This window comes from Bubalus kerabau, chromosome 8 (assembly GCF_029407905.1).
Source record: "Bubalus kerabau isolate K-KA32 ecotype Philippines breed swamp buffalo chromosome 8, PCC_UOA_SB_1v2, whole genome shotgun sequence".
In the NCBI taxonomy this organism is placed as follows: domain Eukaryota; kingdom Metazoa; phylum Chordata; class Mammalia; order Artiodactyla; family Bovidae; genus Bubalus; species Bubalus kerabau.
In genome coordinates, this window is record NC_073631.1 from 54264524 (window position 1) to 54283328 (window position 18805).

The 18805-nt window shown below is 35.7% G+C and overlaps 1 protein-coding gene and 1 long non-coding RNA gene across 2 annotated transcripts in view; one reads left to right on the plus strand and one right to left on the minus strand.

The window, feature by feature from the left end:
• ASZ1 (ankyrin repeat, SAM and basic leucine zipper domain containing 1) overlaps positions 1-4675 on the plus strand; it is a 74400-nt gene extending 69725 nt beyond the window's left edge. The window contains exons 12-13 of the mRNA XM_055590296.1: positions 224-337; positions 4230-4675. Coding sequence (XP_055446271.1) covers positions 224-337; positions 4230-4382 — 267 coding nt within the window. The 3' untranslated portion in view covers positions 4383-4675. The remainder of the gene's footprint in view (positions 1-223; positions 338-4229) is intronic.
• Positions 1-18805, minus strand: part of LOC129659163 (uncharacterized) — a 122440-nt gene that overhangs the window by 69064 nt on the left and 34571 nt on the right. The window lies entirely within an intron of this gene.

An 18805-nucleotide genomic window follows, 5' to 3' on the forward strand; every position in this document is an offset into this window, starting at 1 on the left:
CCATAGTTACATGTACATGTATTTAATAAATGCATTCAGGAAACTGATTCAATTATTTGTATAAAATTACTCAGTTCTTCTGGTGTCAGGATTTACCCTGATTAAAAAATGCTTTTCAGTTATATAATTTAATGTTTCATAGTATTGTATAACTTTTGTGGATATAAAGTTGTGAAAAGTTGTTTCCTGTTGTTTAAAATGTAACTTTTGAAAATATTAACAGATAGTACTAGAATGGGCTTCTCCCAGGAATTTTACTTCAGTTTGTGAAGAACTGGTTAGTAATGTTGAAGATTTGAGTGAAGAGGTCTGCAAGCTAAAAGACTTAATTCAGAAGGTATCTATTTAAAATTTAAAAGGGGAAAAATTATTTCCAGCACAGTATGTTAGACAATGAGGGCTTCCCTGATGGCTCAGATGGTAAAGAATGCTTACAGTGCGGGAGACCTGGGTTTGATCCCTGGGTTGGGAAGATCCCTTGGAGGAGAGCATGGCAACCCACTCCAGTATTCTTTCCTGGAGAATCCCCATGGACAGAGGAGCCTGGCAGGCTACTGTCCATGGGGTTGCAAAGAGTCAGACACCACTGACTAAGCACATGTTAGACAATGAAGCAATTCTGACAAGAGCAACTTAAGTTCTCACTAGACAGATGGGAAAAGGACCATTTCCAAAGAAAGAAATTTACCTAGGAAAGACACTTTGTTGGTCATTAATGAAATGCATACTGAAAGAATAATGATACATCATTTTCATCCTATAAATTAGCAGGAAATGTATTACCCTACTCATTACTGGTTATAGTTCACTAAACTAATATTTTCATGTAAGACTGATGTTAAAACAGCTTTCAAGCACAGTTTAGCAAGATGTAGCAAGGACTCTAAAAATGTTTTTATCTTTCAATAATACTAGTCGAATGATTCCAAAATTGTTTGTACTAGAAGTATAGTATACTAGGAAAATGATTTAATAAATTATGGTATGGCCATTTGTCATAATAGTATGCAGCCAGTTGAAAAATATAATGAAAATCAAATATCAACTTGTTAAAGACAAAATGTTGTATTTCTAATTTTTATTTATGTGTAAATATTAAAAAATTACCAAAAATTAAAGGTTTATTAGCTCTGTTAATGAGGTAGGGTTGTAGATGAAATATTCCTTCTATTTTCTAGACTTTGTATAAAATTGGGTTGGCCAAAAAACTCATTCAAGGTTTTTCCATATGATGTAACTGAAAAACCCACATGGATTTTTTTGCCAACTCAATATCTTTTAAATTTAACTTTTTAAGAGTATAGGCTTTTTTTGGTTCTTGTTTCTGTACTCATATAGAAGTATGTATCTTGGTTTAAGGACAGGTGATTTTTCCCCCACTTAAGAAAACTGAGTATATCAAAATTTAAGCTGGTAAAATAGAGAACTCTGTTGAAGGTAGACAATAAAGGAAAACACTTTAACTTTACTAAAGAACTCACTTTGAGTTCTCCAAGTCTAATAAATATATTTGGTATCTAAAAAGTTTTTGTGAAATATCTGATGTGAACATCAGATTATGCATTAAATTTTCATGGTTTCATCCCATAATCATTTAATATTTTCATTAATATTTTATCAAAAAGGTTATTTTCCTCAAAATAACTTTATACATATTCCAGATAATTTGTCATTCTAGCTGTTAACATGGGAGAAGGCAATGGCACCCCACTCCAGTACTCTTGCCTGGAAAATCCCATTGATGGAGGAGCCTGGTGGGCTACAGTCCATGGGGTCACTAAGAGTCGGACACGACTGAACGACTTCACTTTCACTTTTCACTTTCATGCACTGGAGAAGGAAATGGCAACCCACTCCAGTGTTCTTGCCTGGAGAATCCCAGGGATGGGGGAGCCTGGTGGTCTGCCGTCTATGGGGTCGCACAGAGTCGGACACGACTGAGGCGACTTAGCAGCAGCAGCAGCAGCAGCTATTAACATATGTTCAGTCAAAAGGAGTCTTGTTAAAAACTGAGCAGAAAATTGAAGCAAATTCTGCACAATTATAGGAGAATAAAAACATGTAAAATAGGGCAAATGAACAATATAGTTCCAAGTTTTTGTAGACAATAACTTCTTCCCAGAAAAAGTCATCTTAGAAGTTGTGTTATCTCTGACATTTATTCATTCAACAAACTTGAGTGCCTGTTGTATGTCAGGCAACTGTGCTACACATTACTTTTCTAACTATGCTCTCTACTTCTACTTTTGTGTTTCTTTAATCCACTCCACTCCCCAAATAAACCTTCTCATGCAAAAATACGATTTTATACTTTCTGAACTTGATTACAACATGAAAATTATAGCACCATTCATGTTTATTATATCCATCATCCAGAAAAATTGAAGGGAAATGGTATTGATTTTACTTATTAGCATGGTGTTTTTCATGGGGTCCAAGGGAAGTTTGGAAGGATTTATGTAAAACTTTCTGTAAAGCATCAACTTTTCATGTTTAGTGTAAGATATTCCCTAAGACTTCTTTGTCTCAGGATTGGTAATTATTTGATTTCTCCAAGATGAACTAAAAACATTTTGAGGGAGAGTAGATAGAGGAGTAAAATGAAATTAGAGAGATCAGATTTTTCCTGAAGGGATGAAAAAATTACTGCTTTCAAGTGTAAGTGATTCTAAAACACAAACAATTGAGTCAGGTACAATAATATTTATTTTAATAATGTATACCTATAGAGAAATTTTTCAGCTTTCTTTATCTAAGTGGAAGGTCCTCTACCTTGAATCTATACATTTCTATATAAGGACTAGCCTTGAAAACATATTTATTGGTTCATAATAACAACAGATATAATTCTTTGGGCAGGAAAGTCTTAATTCTGCAGCAAGCTAGTGCATTGGGTTTTTTTAGTCTTAAACAAGCAATAATCACGAAAATAAGATTTTATTAAAAAAACTGTGAGGACTTCCAGGTTTGGGAGTATGCTATCATGCCTGTTAAAGTTACAATATTTTAAGAGTTTACCAATAATAACAAAGGATTTTTTTAAAAAAAGAAACATATGAGCTATCATAGATAAGTATATGGAGGTAACAGAGAGAGGGTGGGAGAGGTCAAGGCCAGACTCTCACACCACATCATTCTCTTTCAAACCAACACACGGACAGGCTCTTGTCAGAAAGGGTCATTCTAAGTAATTGGTTAATAAAAGGAATGACTGTCTCAGGATTCAGTAAATGGAGCATCAGTGTCAAAAAGGAATCTGTTGCTGAATGAAGCCATTTGGAAGCTAGACCAAGAATACAGTATTAATGAGATTGGCATTGAAGTCCATCTTCTACTATAAATTTAAAATTAATTTTGCAGGGTTCTTTAATTAAATATTTACACTGTAGATTTGAGAAGTAGTTATTTTTTCTAAGGTTCAAAGTATTTATGTCACCACTCCAGCACAGGATGTTTCCAGTAAATATCACTCTATAAATGTGCCTGATTCTTTTTATCTTTCAAGGATCTTCTGGTTTCTGCTTGTTCTCCCTCTTCTGCCTCTCCCCCAACAAACTATCTTCTCCACACGGCCCCCGCCCCCGCCCCCCACCACCGCCACCACCACACACACACACACACACACACACACACAAAGTTGAGGAGACTTCTTTACCAAGAAAGTTCTAATATGGAGATTTAGAAACTGACTGAGTCATGTAATTTCATCACTGGAAAATGCTAAAAAACACTGAAATTTTTGTTAACATTTGTTCCTGCAACTATATTTAAATAAAGGGTTATACTTCTAGCATTAGCATTGAATCTTCTAGTTTTTGTTGAATTTCATGTATTGTAGGTATTCTATAAGAATGGTTTGCTTTTTTTTGTAAGAAGTCAGTTGATATTTAATACAGAAGGAAAAAAAATGATTGTCATTCCTTAAAGGTAGAAACAGAAACTTTGACATTAAAGGAACTTTATCTCTTGACATAAAAACTTGATTTTAAAATGTAGTCATCTGTAGAAGCATTTACTTTTAATATAAAACTAATAATCTACTATAATTGGATCCTGGTTGAAGGAAAAACTATTTTTTAAGACTTTAAATCTTCCATGGGAATCTTGCATTTAGGTTACATCTAAATCAAGTGAATTAACATGGATATTTTGATACTTTTTAAATCAAAGATATTTTTATTTTCAGTATACTGTACATTAACTCTTCTTTTTTCCATACTAAACATTAGTTACAAAATGAACGAGAAAATGATCCAACTCATATACCGTTAATGGAAGAAGTATCTACATGGAATAGTAGGATTTTGAAGAGGACGGCTATTACAGTATGTGGATTTGGGTTTCTTCTTTTCATCTGCAAGCTAACTTTTCAGAGAAAATAACCCTAATATTTGTTTTGAATAATGTATGTGTTCCTTATTCAAATTACCTAAAAATGTTGCTTTTAACTATTTGTGACACACTGTAACTACCTTTGCCAGTACTCTGTAGGAAGAATTATGATAGTATAGAGCAGAATGCTTTTCTTTAAAAAGTGGTTTGTCAGTTTGAATTGAAAATATAATTTGTTATATTTTTATGTTAATTTTGATCAAGCAGTAAATTATAAGGATTTTTAAGTTTGATCCTATCCTATGTAAATCACATTCAAAATAAAAGTTTTATCTAATATTCTTTGACACTTAAAAAAGTATGTTCATTTGTCACAGTAAATCTACAGAATTTGTTAAGTGTTCATAAACAGTAGCTTTCTTTAAGTCTGTGTCTTCCCTTTCCATTATTATGTAGTAAGGACTTTCTTATTTAGTTTTTTTTAGTTATATATCATTATGTAGAAATTATTAATTTGAGAATATTTTAGAGAATGCAGAGTATAGATAAAATGTGAAAATTTTTAATCATTTATTAAAAACAGGAAAAATATTTTAAATGTAAATTTTAAAAAGCAGAAAATTTAGAGTAGTGTGGAAAGCCCAAAGCACATTAGAATTTTTTATGTAGTGTACTTTTGGGAACATATGACATGTACTGCGTGTAACATTCTTGAGGATGGAATGAAAGTGAATGGCATTTGGCATATAATTTCTCATACCAATCTAAAGAAGTAATGCATCATTTCTTTATGAGTTTTTTTTCAAAATCAAAATAATGATATTCAGATTATAAAAGCGAAGAAAAGTCAGGCCTAATTTAGCAGGCAATATAGTAGACTTCAGAGAAGGCAGTGGCTCCCCACCCCAGTACTCTTGCCTGGAAAATCCCATGGACGGAGGAGCCTGGTAGGCTGCAGTCCATGGGGTCGCTAAGAGTCGAACACGACTGAGCGACTTCACTTTCACTTTTCCTTTCATGCATTGGAGAAGGAAATGACAACCCACTCCAGTATTCTTGCCTGGAGAATCCCAGGGATGGGGGAGCCTGGTGGGCTGCCGTCTACGGGGTCGCACAGAGTCGGACACGACTGAAGCGACTTAGCAGCAGCAGCAGCGGTAGTAGACTTAGCAGCAGCAGCACAGTAGTTAAATCTCGCTTTATTTAGTACCATATTTAGATGCAATTGACACACAGTTATTAGAAGGTAAACATCAAGCAAAGAAGAAAATTATGGAAAAGAAGAACAGCGTGAGGAATATTATTAGTAGCACTAGTAGCTCTTGGTTACACCAAAGCAGCAAGGTTTGAGTCGTTCTTTTTTTCTGAGAATTACTCAACCATACATTTTTGGAAGGAATTGGTGTCTGACATTTTAACCTAAGTGCCACAGCAAGACATTTTTTTCTAATATCCCTCATTTAAATTTAAGGCTTCAAGTGTTAGAACTAAAGTAGAGAATGGATAGGATAATAGGTACTTCTTTTAACATAGATCATGTTTCACTACTAGCCTAGTGCTCAGGCAGACAGAGGTGTTTAATAAATGTTAGTTTTAGTTTCCTTTAAAAAAAAAAAAAACTGTAGGAAAGTGACAGACATACTACCTGATTGTTTATTTACGGTAGCCTTTCACATCAGTTCATCTTTAAAGACCATCAGTTGGCTCAATGGATTGCTAAATTTTTTTGCTAACCAAACCAAACTGTATGCATCTCTTAAATAGTAAGACAAACTATGAAAATGCAAATTGATAAAATATTTGCTTTCAAAAAGGATATATTGCACAATTCCTTAAAATATTGATGTTTTAGTAGTAGCGGTGGTAATAATAATCTGTCCCAGTATATGTCAAATATAATTAGCTATTCAGGGAAAAGAAGTACTGTAAAGTCCATTGTATCTGCATTATCTGAGTATTTTCATTCCCTTGACAAATACGGTATAATTTTCAGATTACAGACTGAGAATAAGTAGGGCAGCATTTGTTGTAATTAAATTGTTTCTTCCTGGGTAAAATAAACTTTTTCTCCTGGTTTAAAATTAGTTATTTTATCTAGCATGTAAGTCCCTTCTTACTCTGATTATTTGACTTAATTACAGTGCTTTACTATGAGGGAGGCGGGGTATAATTTCTGGAATATTCATTCTTTTATAAGATAGCTCATTAAAAACCATTTGTCTTCCTTTTATAGAACAAACTCAGTGGAGAACCTCCCTAAAACTACAGACAGAAGTGGTGTAAACCTAATTTTAATTTTATGTACTTGAAAGTAGTAAAACTTTATTAATTGGTAATTAGTTGGGATCAAAAAATGTTCCTGTACCTTTGGAATCAACTTTGAAGCTCAGATAATTCATTATAAGCACTGGTTAGAATGCAGGTATCTTTCACACACACAAAAAAGTATGCTTACTTGCCACTCGCCTCCAGTGCCATGCCTAGCGCCCTCCACCAGTTCTATTCCATGTCCCTGGTATATTCACTAACCTTTTTACTTCTCAATCAGACTTCTAAGACCTCTTTCTCTTGATCTCATTCTTAAATAATGGCCTTGCTTCTTAATGTCCTGGGAAACAGAATCAGTTAAAGAAGAACTTCCACACTGGGTTTCCTTTAGTTATGTCAGCAAACTCTTTTTGTAAAGGACCAGATACTAAATATTTTAGCTTTTGCAGGCCATATGGTCTATGTCACAACTTTTTAACACCGCCACTGTAGCGCATTGTAGCACATAAATTAATAGATGTGGCTGTGCTACAGTAAAACTTTACAAATACAGGTGATTTCCTGGAGTTAGCCCACCAAGCTATCAATTGCCAAGCTATCGATTGCCAACCTCGGTCTAATGTCACACAGTTACAAATATGAATTAATAATAATATACAGTCTAACAATCTGTCTTTTGATTGAATTATTTAATATACTCACATTCAGTGTTACTAGTTTATTATTAGAATATTAGAAATATCTGTCATTTTAATTTTTTATATGTCTCATATTAAAAAATCTAATGATTTTTCACATTTTTGAGTTATTTTTTCAGTTTTTCTAGGGCTTACCATATATATTTTAACCTACAAGAATCTGCTTCTGATTTACACTAACTTGGCAACCCACTCCAGTGTTCTTGCCTGGAGAATCCCAGGGACGGGGGAGCCTGGTGCGCTGCCGTCTATGGGGTCGCACAGAGTTGGACACGACTGAAGTGACTTAGCAGTAGCAGCAATTTCAGTGAGATACAGAAACATTCCTGTAGAGCTCTATTTCATTGTCTTCCATCTTTATACTGTTATTGTTATGCATATTACATCTATATATATATTATAAACCTAACAACAATACAGTGTTTAATTATTGCTTTATGTAATTCTGTGTCTACTAAAGAAACAGAAAAGATGACCATCAAGTTTATAGAATGTGTCATTAACTTTCTTATTTCTGGTTCTCTTCATTTGTTCCTATGGGTTCAAGTTACCATCTGGTGTTGGAGTCCTTACTCCAGTACAACTCTTTGCACCTACCCACTTTGTGCTGTTATTTTCAAATATAATACATTTCTATAAGTTACAAACCCAGTGGTACAGTTATGTATATATTTCTTCAAATAACTGCTTTTTTAAAAAGAAAGGAGAAGAAAGATATTGGTTTTTATAATTATATAATTACCTTTACTACTGCTTTTTGTTTTTTCTTAAAGATTTAGATTCCAATTTGGGTTTACTTGTTTCCACTCTGAAGAACTTTAGTATTTCTTATAAGGTGGATTGCTAGCAATTCTCTTTTAAGTTTTGTCTACCTGGTAGTCTTTGTTTTGCCTTTATTTTTAAAAGAAAGTTTTTCTAGATATAAGATTCTAGGCTGACAAGGATTTTTTTCTTTTAGAACTTTGAATATGCTGTCTCACTGCTTTCTAGTTTTCATGGTTTTTTTTAAATGATAAGTCAGCTTTTGAACTTTGGGGGCTTCCTTGTACAAGTGTTCAAGATTTCTTCTTTGTCTTTTAGCATTCTTACTATGATATGTATGTGTTTGAGTTTCTGTATTTATTTATACTACTTGGGGGGAGTTCATTGAGCTTCTTTGATGTGTAATGTTTTTCATCAAATTTGGGAAATTTTCAGCCATGATTTCTTTGAATGTTTTTTCTATTTCTTTTTCTTCTCAGTTTCTGGTATTCCCATTACACCTGTATTGGTGGATCCAAAAGTATCCAACATTTTTTTCTGTTTTTCTTCATTCTTCTTTCTGTCTCTTCTTCAGGTTGCATAATGTTCATCCATTTATCTTCACTGATTCTTTTTTCTAGTTCAAGTTGACTGTTTAGTTACTATAATTTTTTATTGCAATTATTGTGCTTTCTAATTTCATAATTTCCGTTTGGTTCTTTTTTTATGATTTCTGCCTCTTTATTGACATTCTCTATGATGAAACATTTTCTTCATACCTTCCTTGAGTTCTTTAAACATATTTATAGTGGCGTCTCGGAGAAGGCAATGGCATCCCACTCCAGTACTCTTGCCTGGAAAATCCCATGGATGGAGGAGCCTGGTAGGCTGCAGTCTATGGGGTCGCTAAGAGTGGGATACGACTGAGCGACTTCACTTTCACTTTTGACTTTCATGCATTGGAGAAGGAAATGGCAACCCACTCCAGTGTTCTTGCCTGGAGAATTCCAGGGACGGGGGAGCCTGATGGTCTGCAGTCCATGGAGTCGCACAGAGTCGGACACAACTGAAGCGATGCAGCAGCAGCAGCAGCAGCATAGTGGCATCTTTGAAAGTATTTATTAAAAATAACATCTGGCCCCTCTCACAGTCTCTGTTGCCTACTCTTTTTTCCTATGTATGGGTCACACTTGCCCATTTCTTTGCAATTCTCATAATTTTTTGTTAAAAACTGGCTATTGTGGAAAGGGATTCCTTTCTCCCTCCCCACAAGGAACTGCTGTTGTTGCTCTTTGCTTTTTTATTTGTTTAGTGACTTGGCTGGTCTATTTTACTGAAACCCGCTTCCCCCAAAGTGTGGAGCCCCTGATGTCACTTTTCAGAGAGTGCAGTCTTAGGCATGTACACACTCACCCTGGTGTGGCAGTGGTTTTAGCAGGGCTAAACCTGCAGTCTCTTTCTCTTTTTCTGACTGTCTCTTTTTCTAATATCTCTTAATAGGCTGGCTGCCTAATTTGGTATTACACCCAGCCCATGCTTTGCTTTGCTGTGCCGAGTTGCTCAGTCATGTAACCCCATGGACTATAACCCTCCAGGCTCCTCTGTCCATGATGATTTTCCAGGCAAGAATACTGGAGTGGGTTGTCATGCCCTCTGCCAGGACACCCAGCCCTTAGGTTCCACCAATACTGGTTGATTGCTTGATCTTTTTTTGACATGCCCTGGAGCATATGCATTACTCAGCAGTCTGATAGAATTAAATTTGGATGGGATAGTTTTTGAGGCCATCTTTTGAGGCATATTCTGACCAAGGGACAGTCCCTCTCAGCTGTCTCTCCCTGCTTCTCTGGTGAACTAGTTGGCCTACAGTTTAGCTTGTTGCTCCTAATTAAGAGGAAATGTTTTCTTCAAGAGTGCCATTGGGCTTGATTTTCTCCACATTCTCTTTCAAATGAAGTCAGTTCCTTTGGGGAGAAGAATGAAACTCCTTTCTTATGGACTGCTTCTTTCCCTGGACAAAATCTCTGAGCCACTCCTCTGAGTGCTGGGTGGGGCAGTAGCCTCTGGTCTTTTGGGTTTGTTTCTTACAGTTCTGTTCTTCCAGTCCTATGAGTGAGCTGGCATAACGAAGATCGGGGCCTTAGTGTCTGGCCTTGCCATTCCTGGGGTGAAGCCCTCATCCCATGAGCTCAATGAAAGGAGAGAACCCTCTGCCTTTCAGCCACACTCATCAGAATTTAGCCACTTAAGCTTAGAGTCAGACGGCCTTAGAAAAGCTGGAGGATTGCCCTTTAGATGAGATGAGATATGGTAACCCTTACTTGGGAGCTGAGGGGAGAGGGAGCCCCATCTGTTGACCACATACTGAGTTGTTGTAGGTTTCTTTGAATAAATATTTTTTCATTTGTTCTGAGCCCTTAGGACTCTTTGCAAGGATTTTTAGTAAAGTTGTGTGTTTATAGCTTTCTCTAGGTTTGCTTCTTTGGAGAATATGTCCATGCTGTTCTTTACACTTCTATCCTGGCAGTGAAACTCCTACACCGGTATTTCTAGGGTATCTGAAATATTTCTAGGGTATTTCTAGGGTCCTTTAACATAGTGCTTGGCCCAGAATAGTATGAAAGAATTTTTTTAAGCCAAAAACATTAGCTAAATACTTTCATGTAAGCTTTACCTCCCTCCAGGTTAGTAGCACAGGATGCTTAAAATTCTAAGAACACCTAAAAAGAAGCAAAAGAGAGAGACCACCTCGGTTTGACCAGGAAACATTATGAGTAGATAAATGATGGGTAAAGCAAGGCTACACTCTAAATTTTGAAAACTTTCCTGTGGAAGGTATTTAAGCTAATACCATAATTAATTATATGCATTAAATATAGGAAACAGGATATATAAAAGTCTAATGAAGCCAGCTACAATTTCAAGCACCAGAATTGAAGTTGAGTTTGTTTTTTAATGTGACTTTTTACACTGACAACCTTTTTTATTTATCCTAAATTATCCATAAGTTAATCTTTAAGAACACAGATAACCACGATGACTTCTGATTTGCACTCCAAGTCACTCTGTCACTGCTTAATAAATAATCATTTGTAGCTCTGTGGGGGTGGAAATAGGGTGGGGATTTTCTTTTTGGCACATCGACTAGTGAGTAATACATTTATTTCAAGTGCCAATAAAAATGTTATACTGGACTTATGTGACACATTTGTTAGTTATTAAAGAAAGTAATTCTAAACTATTTGAGCTATGCTCTATTATTATATTTCTCTACCTATAAATTCAGATTATCCTATCAATAGTCTAAACAAAGGGAACAAATTTTTAATACTGCATAACAATTTGGGGAGAGAGTAAATCAAATGCCGTGTTTGGAAGTGTCACCATCTCTGGACTTATCTCTAGAAGGCAGTATTATTCACCTTTCTCTTCACAACTAATCTTTCCTAATTGTTTCCATGAATTGTCTTCCTTCCTGGAATCTTTCTAACACTTTATCCATCTTTCTTTTCTTTCCTTTTGAAGTCTGCCTAGCGTTACATGCTGCCTCTTTCCTCTCAAGCCTTCACTTTTCTGTTGACAATGAGGTAAAGCAGAAGGTAGCCTAGGTTCCTAGCCCTGTTGCATTACCTTGTACATTCTCAGTCTTGGTTTCCTCATCTGCAAAAGAGGTTCTAAAGACTAAATGATTCAGAACAATGCCTCCTTGTTAATAGGGCCAGTTTGGAGTTCTGAAATTAGAATAAAATCATAGGGGCTTTATGTAAGAGAATCAATGCTTCCTAGACACATTGAACCCCTCATAAGTGGTTTTGCTTTTGATTTCACATCCAGAGATCTGATAAGAGAATTGATCTTAACATTGGGTTATTGCCAATATTTTATAATAAATTTTGGGGAAATTACTAGTAATTACATTTCAATTCATTAAACAATTACTGAGTGCTTAGTATGTATAAGACAGTAATATGCCCATATATTACATGTTTTATATGAGATCAGAAAACTCAAATACTTTTTGCTATTAAGAGAGACAATGAGGTTACTGTCTTAAAGACATAAGCTTAAAAAAAAAAAAAAAGCCACTTTGTAAAACTGTTTCATGGAAAGGGTGTGGTTGAGCATTTTGTCTTTAATTTCCACAATTGAGAATGTCGTGATAGATTCACTTATCTTACGGGAGAAGGGCTCACTCAACCTCAGTCAGTGCCTTCCTACAAAAAAAAAAGAAAAACAGCAACAAAGGGAAAACTGGCTAAGTGCCAGTGTGTGAAATCTTTTAGAAGAGATTTAGACTATATTTAAAGTAAGCGGGACTTCCCTAGCGTTAAGTGGCTAAACTTCGTGCTCCCAACGCAAGGGGCCCAGCTTCAGTCCCTGGTCAGGAACTAGATCCCACATGCCACATTTCAAGAGTTCACATGCCACAGCAAAAGATCCCATGTGCCTCAACTGAGACCCAGCACAGCCAAATAAATAAGTAAATATTAAAATAACAGTATTAACAGAGTAAGCTTCTACTTACGGATTTAAGATTCATTGTGCTAAACCAATTTTTGGAGTTACATATATTCAATTTCCTGTGCCATCAATGTAAAGTATTAAAATCAGATACCTAGAATATTCGGTAGTAGTACTATTAACCATCCAGTTACTGGTAATATAACAATTAACTATAGTTAGTGGTAGAACTACAATTGTCATGTTAGTGGCAATATTACATTAACACTGGGGTTAGCTGTGGTGAACGAAAACTGGACTTAAAATGTAGAAATGAAAGATTAGAGTTAGTATGAAAGTTCAGTCAGTTTCTAGATAAAATAGGAATAGCATCATAGAATGAAAGAAAAATTATGTATTTTGTTGTTAATAAAGTTTAGTTTCCTGAAGTATATGCCATGATGTAACTCCCAGATTGCTCTTTAAGAATAAAGAACTTATTCCCACAGCTGCTGGGAATGCAGCTAGCAGAAAGGCCTCTTTAAGAAGTTTTCTCTGCTAATGAAAGATGTCTTCCCCAAAGCATGTCCTACTCCCAGCAATGACTAATCAACATAGGGCTTTAAAAGCCCCAATTTCAAGGACCCTTGAAGGCAATTGCACCCCACTCCAGTACTCTTGCCTGGAAAATCCCATGGACGGAGGAGCCTGGTAGGCTGCAGTCCATGGGGTCGCTAAGAGTCGGACACGACTGAGCGACTTCCCTTTCACTTTTCACTTTCATGCATTGGAGGAGGAAATGGAAACCCCCTCCAGTGTTCTTGCCTGAAGAATCCCAGGGACGGCGGGGCCTGGTGGGTGCCGTCTATGGGGTCACACAGAGTTGATGACTGAAGCGACTTAGCAGCAGCAGTATCTCAAATCAAGATTAACTCCGAAGGACCATCCCACTTTCAGGGCTCCTTGTGGGGTTGGCTGAGGCCTTCATCAACACTACATCACAAGGACTTGCCTGGTGGTCCAGTGGCTAAGACTCTGTTCTCCTAACACAGGGGGCCTGGGTTCAGTTCCTCGTCAGGGAACTAGATCCCACATGCAACAACCAAGACACAGCACAGCTAAATGAATAATTTATTTTTAAAGACTATCACAGTCCATCTTCTCCCTCTACCCAGTCCTGCTTCCTTCCCTTCCCTTGCACAGGTTTTCCTCCCCAGAGCTCTCCCTAATAAATGTCCTGTATGCTAATCTTCATTCACTTCATGTTTGCTTTCCAGGGATCCCAATTCTGTCAGCTGACCAGCAGAGCCTTGCATAAATCATGAAATGTATTATCATTGTTAATAACTTCTCCAGAATTTAGTTTCCTAATCTGAAAAAGCTCATTCTGAACTAGAGTTGTTGAAATGTTAAATGGAGTAACATACAAGTGACTGTAGAGTTTTATAGTTAATGCAGACTTGTGGCTAAATAGACAGTGAGTTCCAGTTTCAGCTCTGCCTCTTAACTACCCGTACAACTTTTAGAACACTACCAAAAATCTCCAACTCTCTGGTTCTTCATCCATAACATAAGAATAACTAATAATCAGATTAAAAATAATTGCTTTAATTGGGTGTTTACTATATGCCAGTCATTTGGCTAATTTTAAAAAACCTATATTTTAATAGACCTATTTAACTGAACCTGTAAGGTTGTTATAAGGACTAATGAAGTAAGGCAAAGGGTTTTCTACAATGCATGATATATAGCATACATCAAATAAATGGTAGCCAGTATAATTTCTGTTAAAATTTATCATAAAGCATTCACTACAAGTGACTTGTACCAAAAATCAGATCTTTATATTGCCAGGACCAGATTTTTGTGACATATAATTAAAAATAGTGACATATAATTAAAAATACTTAAATTGTCTAAGCTAACACAGGTACATTCACAATCCACAAGACAACATTTAATAAACCAAGCAGATAAATTATTTAAGATTCCATTTCCCATCTTCCCTTTTAACAGGTGGTACTATGCTCAAAAGCGGAAACCATTTGTCTATAAAGCCAAGTTTATTAAACCCTCTTGTGATGATGGTGAGAGCTAGAGTTTGCATTCTTATCATCCATAGATGAAAACTGAGGAGATATGTAATTCAGTCCTGGTCAGACTGTCAGCTTGATAACGACACCCTAATACACGTTCAGCTCAAGCAACAAAGAGGACCTCTTCTCCCAGAAATGGTTTACAGACCATGAGGGCCACCAGTTTATCTACCTGAGAGGGACACATTTTTTCAGCTATTTATTAACTTCACTGATTTTTAAAATATTTACCTACTTTATGTCTACTTGAAAATGAATACTCAAGACATGGTAAAAATCTGGGCCAACTGAATTGATAACACATTGTGAAATGATTTCATTTTAAGCACAGATATGAGGCTGTTCCCAAATCCCTGAAAGCCATAGATGGAGCCCCACACTAAGAACAGTGCAAGAATCCTCCTAGTATAGATCCTGGGGCAGCTGCACCAGCTCTGAATTGTTGACCTCTACATTATGAGAAACATTAACTCATCCTTTGGGGTTTTCTATTAATGATGTCAAAGGCATCCCAACTGATAGAGGGTTATACCTATGGTACCTCATTCCCCAATTTGCTTTTTCCATAAACACTGTTTTCAGATACATCCATGTTAAAACGTGAAGATGTAATGAATTCCTTTTAACTGCTCTATAATATTCCATTATATAATATTCCATCCCACACTTTACCTACTTGTTCCCCCACTGATAAAATTTTGAGTTATTTTGGACTTACTCTTCTCAACAGTATCATATTATATATACTTGTACATGTGTCCTTGTGTAAATATGACAGAGTTTCTTTAACTACATTTAACAGTGGAATAGCTAGTTGTCAGGCACAAAAATCTTCAATTTCTATTTCGTTAACTATTGATGTTGCCGGGTATTTCTGTTTGCCCCCTTGAGATCCTCTTTCCACCCCACTCCACCCTGGGAAGCTGAATCTGTGGAATACATCAAAGGACCCTTCAACTCCTGGTGGAATTTATCCAGTGGCAGAATATCTGAAGGAGAGAAAGGTGTAGATATTTATTCACCTGGCAGTACTTCCTGTGAGACTACTACCTGTGCCCCTCAACTGAAGGCTTTGTCTCAAGATAATCTCAAGATTCATTCCTGGGTTCCTGGAAACTTTACTTCCTTTCACATCCGTTCTGGTCTGGGGGTGGTAACAGCTTCTCTGCCCACACTTGCAAAAACAGTCTCTTTGCAAATCAAATCTCCTTGAGTTATCATGCCATCTGTTTCCAGGTGAGAGCCTGACTGCATCACTGCTATTCTACACTCTTCAAGGAATCTATATTAATTTACAGACCTACCAGCCATGCCAATGCTTAAAATTAATGTCCTTTACCACACAGCCATACCAATGCTTAAAATTAATGTCCTTAAGTTTCCTCCTACCTGATGGATTCAATAAAATTGATTGTTTTTTATTTTGTGCTCTGATTACTAGTATAACTGAGCATTTCTTAGATTTATAGGCCATGTTCTCCCTATAAATTGTTTTCTACTATCATTTGCTTATCTTTCTACTGAACTGCTTCTTACTGGCTTTTACTCCTTTAAATATCTGAAATACCGGTCATTTACCTGTAACATGTGCTGGATTTCTGTCTACTGCTTATCTTTTGTTTATGATGTTCTTTGTTGCCCAAACATTTAAAAAATCTTACCTATATTTTTTGTGTTTTAAAGTTTTAATTTTTATGTTTTAGACCTTAACAGAGCTGAAAATTATTTTTATGCACAGTGTGAAATAGAAATCCAGTAACAGTTCTTTCCTTATAGTGAGCCAATTTTCACATCACCATTTTAAAATAATCTTTTCCTCCTTGATTTGAACTGGTACTTATTTCTGTGCCTAACTTCTAATGACTTATGGATCTGAGTTTTATGTTTTATACCATGCATCTATTTGCTGTCAATATCACACTATTTTAAGTACCAAGACTTTATAACATACCTTAATATCTAGTAGCACAACAGTAATTTACAACTCCATTTGAATTTGTGTATTGCTGGGTGAGAAACATAATTACTTCTGTGCTTGATCTTAAATACAAATCAAGATTCTGAACTGTCTTATTCATCTTAATAATTTTGCCCACTGATTGCTTCAGGTTTTCTATATACAGATTTGCAAATAATGAAATTTTGACTTCTTTCTATGTCTTATACTTATTTCTTTACCTTAGAACATTTTAGAACCTCAGTCCCAGGGTTAATAATAGCGGTCAAAATGGATGTTCTTGTTAATTTGGGGACTATTTCTAATACTTTCTAGTCTTTCTTCCCTGTATTTATACCCTTGCAATGGGAAAGCATGTGGAGTCTCTTTCATAACCCTCAGTATCCACATTGGCCATTTGATTTTTTTTGGCCAATGGGACATTAGCAAAAAGGATGGAAACAAAGGCTTCAGGGTTTGCTTTAGGTGTGCCTTAGGCTTTCCACTCTTGTTGCTTTTCTGATCCTCCATCACATCAACACGTTCAGGATAGCTTAATATAATGAAGTAAACATGGCCCCATTATCCTTCACTCTAGCAAACTCACTGACATGACAGTGAGGCCATCAAATGCGTGCCCAGCTCAAACCTGTTTACATTTCTGCTTCACAAAATAGCTAACACGTGGCTATTATTTTAAGCATCAAAATTTTGGTTGTTTTAAATTATGTGTTACATGGCAAAAAAAAAAAAAGATATAGTTAATGACAGCAGTGGGTTAAATATCTCTCACTAAGATTTTAAATTTAACCTAGTATTTCTGCTCATCTTTGCTATGAAGATTTGAGACTGTAATGTTAGGTGAATTAAAATTATTGTCTTACAGGTGGGTTTTATTTTTTATCATTATATGATCCAACATTTTTTATCCCCCAACTAATGTTTCTGCCTTAAAATCTATTTTTTTTCTGATACTAGTAAAGGTATACTTTTTAAGAAGCTATTATTTTCCTGATATGTCCTTTACTATTCTCATACTTTCATTTTTTCCTGTGTCCTAAAAGGAAATAAATTTGCCAATCCTGTCCTTAAAAAGAAATGGAAAGTTTAATTTACATTTCTTGTGATTATTGGTGTATTTATATTTATTCCCACCAAAATGGCAGCCCACTCCAGTGTTCTTACCTGGAGAATCCCAGGGACGGCGGTGCCTGGTGGACTGCCATCTATGGGGTCACACAGAGTCGGACACGACTGAAGTGACTTAGCAGCAGCAGCATCTCTTTGGCTTTTATTAAGCTTTTCTCCTTTCCTTCTTCTCACTGATTTATGAAGTTGTTGTTTTTTGTTGTTGTTATTTGTTTTTTGTTTATTTTGGCTGTACTGCAGGGCTTGTGGGATCGTAGTTCCTTGACCAGGCATTGAACTCGAGCCCTTGGCAGTGAAAGCACAGAATCCTAACCACTGGACTACCAGGGAATTCCCTATGGAGTTTTTTAAGTCCTCCTTTTTTTTCAACCATATTGTAAATTGCATATTCTTTTTAGTGATTATCCTTAAAATTTTAACATAACAACAGATGGAAAGTCTAAGGCGAACCAGTAACTCTGCCTTCCTCTTAAAATTATAACCTGGAAAACTTTTAACTCTGATCATTCTCCTTTTGTTTTACTTGCTCTTGTTCTTATATTTGTTAGATATTTGAATATGTTCTTTGTGAAATGACTATCCAAGGTTTTTGCCCATTTTATAATTGGATCGTCTACCTTTTTCTTTTTTAACTGGCAGGAATTCTTAAAATATTCAAGACAAAAGTCCTTTATATATGTATTGCAAATATCTTCTCTTAGTCTGAGGTTTGCTTTTCAAACTTTCTTAATGGTGTATTTTGATGAACAGAAGTTCTTAATTAAGTTCAACACGTTTCTCTTTTCCCTCACACTGCTTTTAATGTTCTGTTTAAGAAATATCTGCTCATACAAAGGTCTTTAAGGTGTTGTCCTGTGTTTTATTCTTGAAGCTTGATTGTGTTGTTTAGTTTTCATATCAAGATTTATGATTAATGTCATAAATTTGATCCATGTAAAAAAATACTTATTTTTGGTATTATACAAGGTAGGGTTAAAGATTAATTTTGCTCTTTCAGCTATCCATTTGCTCTAGTGCCAAATTTTGAAAGAAGCTTTCTTTCCCCATTAAATTGCTTTGCATTTTTCTGAAAAACAAGTTGATTCTGTATGTAGAGCCCCATTTAGGGACTCTATTATTTTAAACTTGTTTCTACTTGACTATTC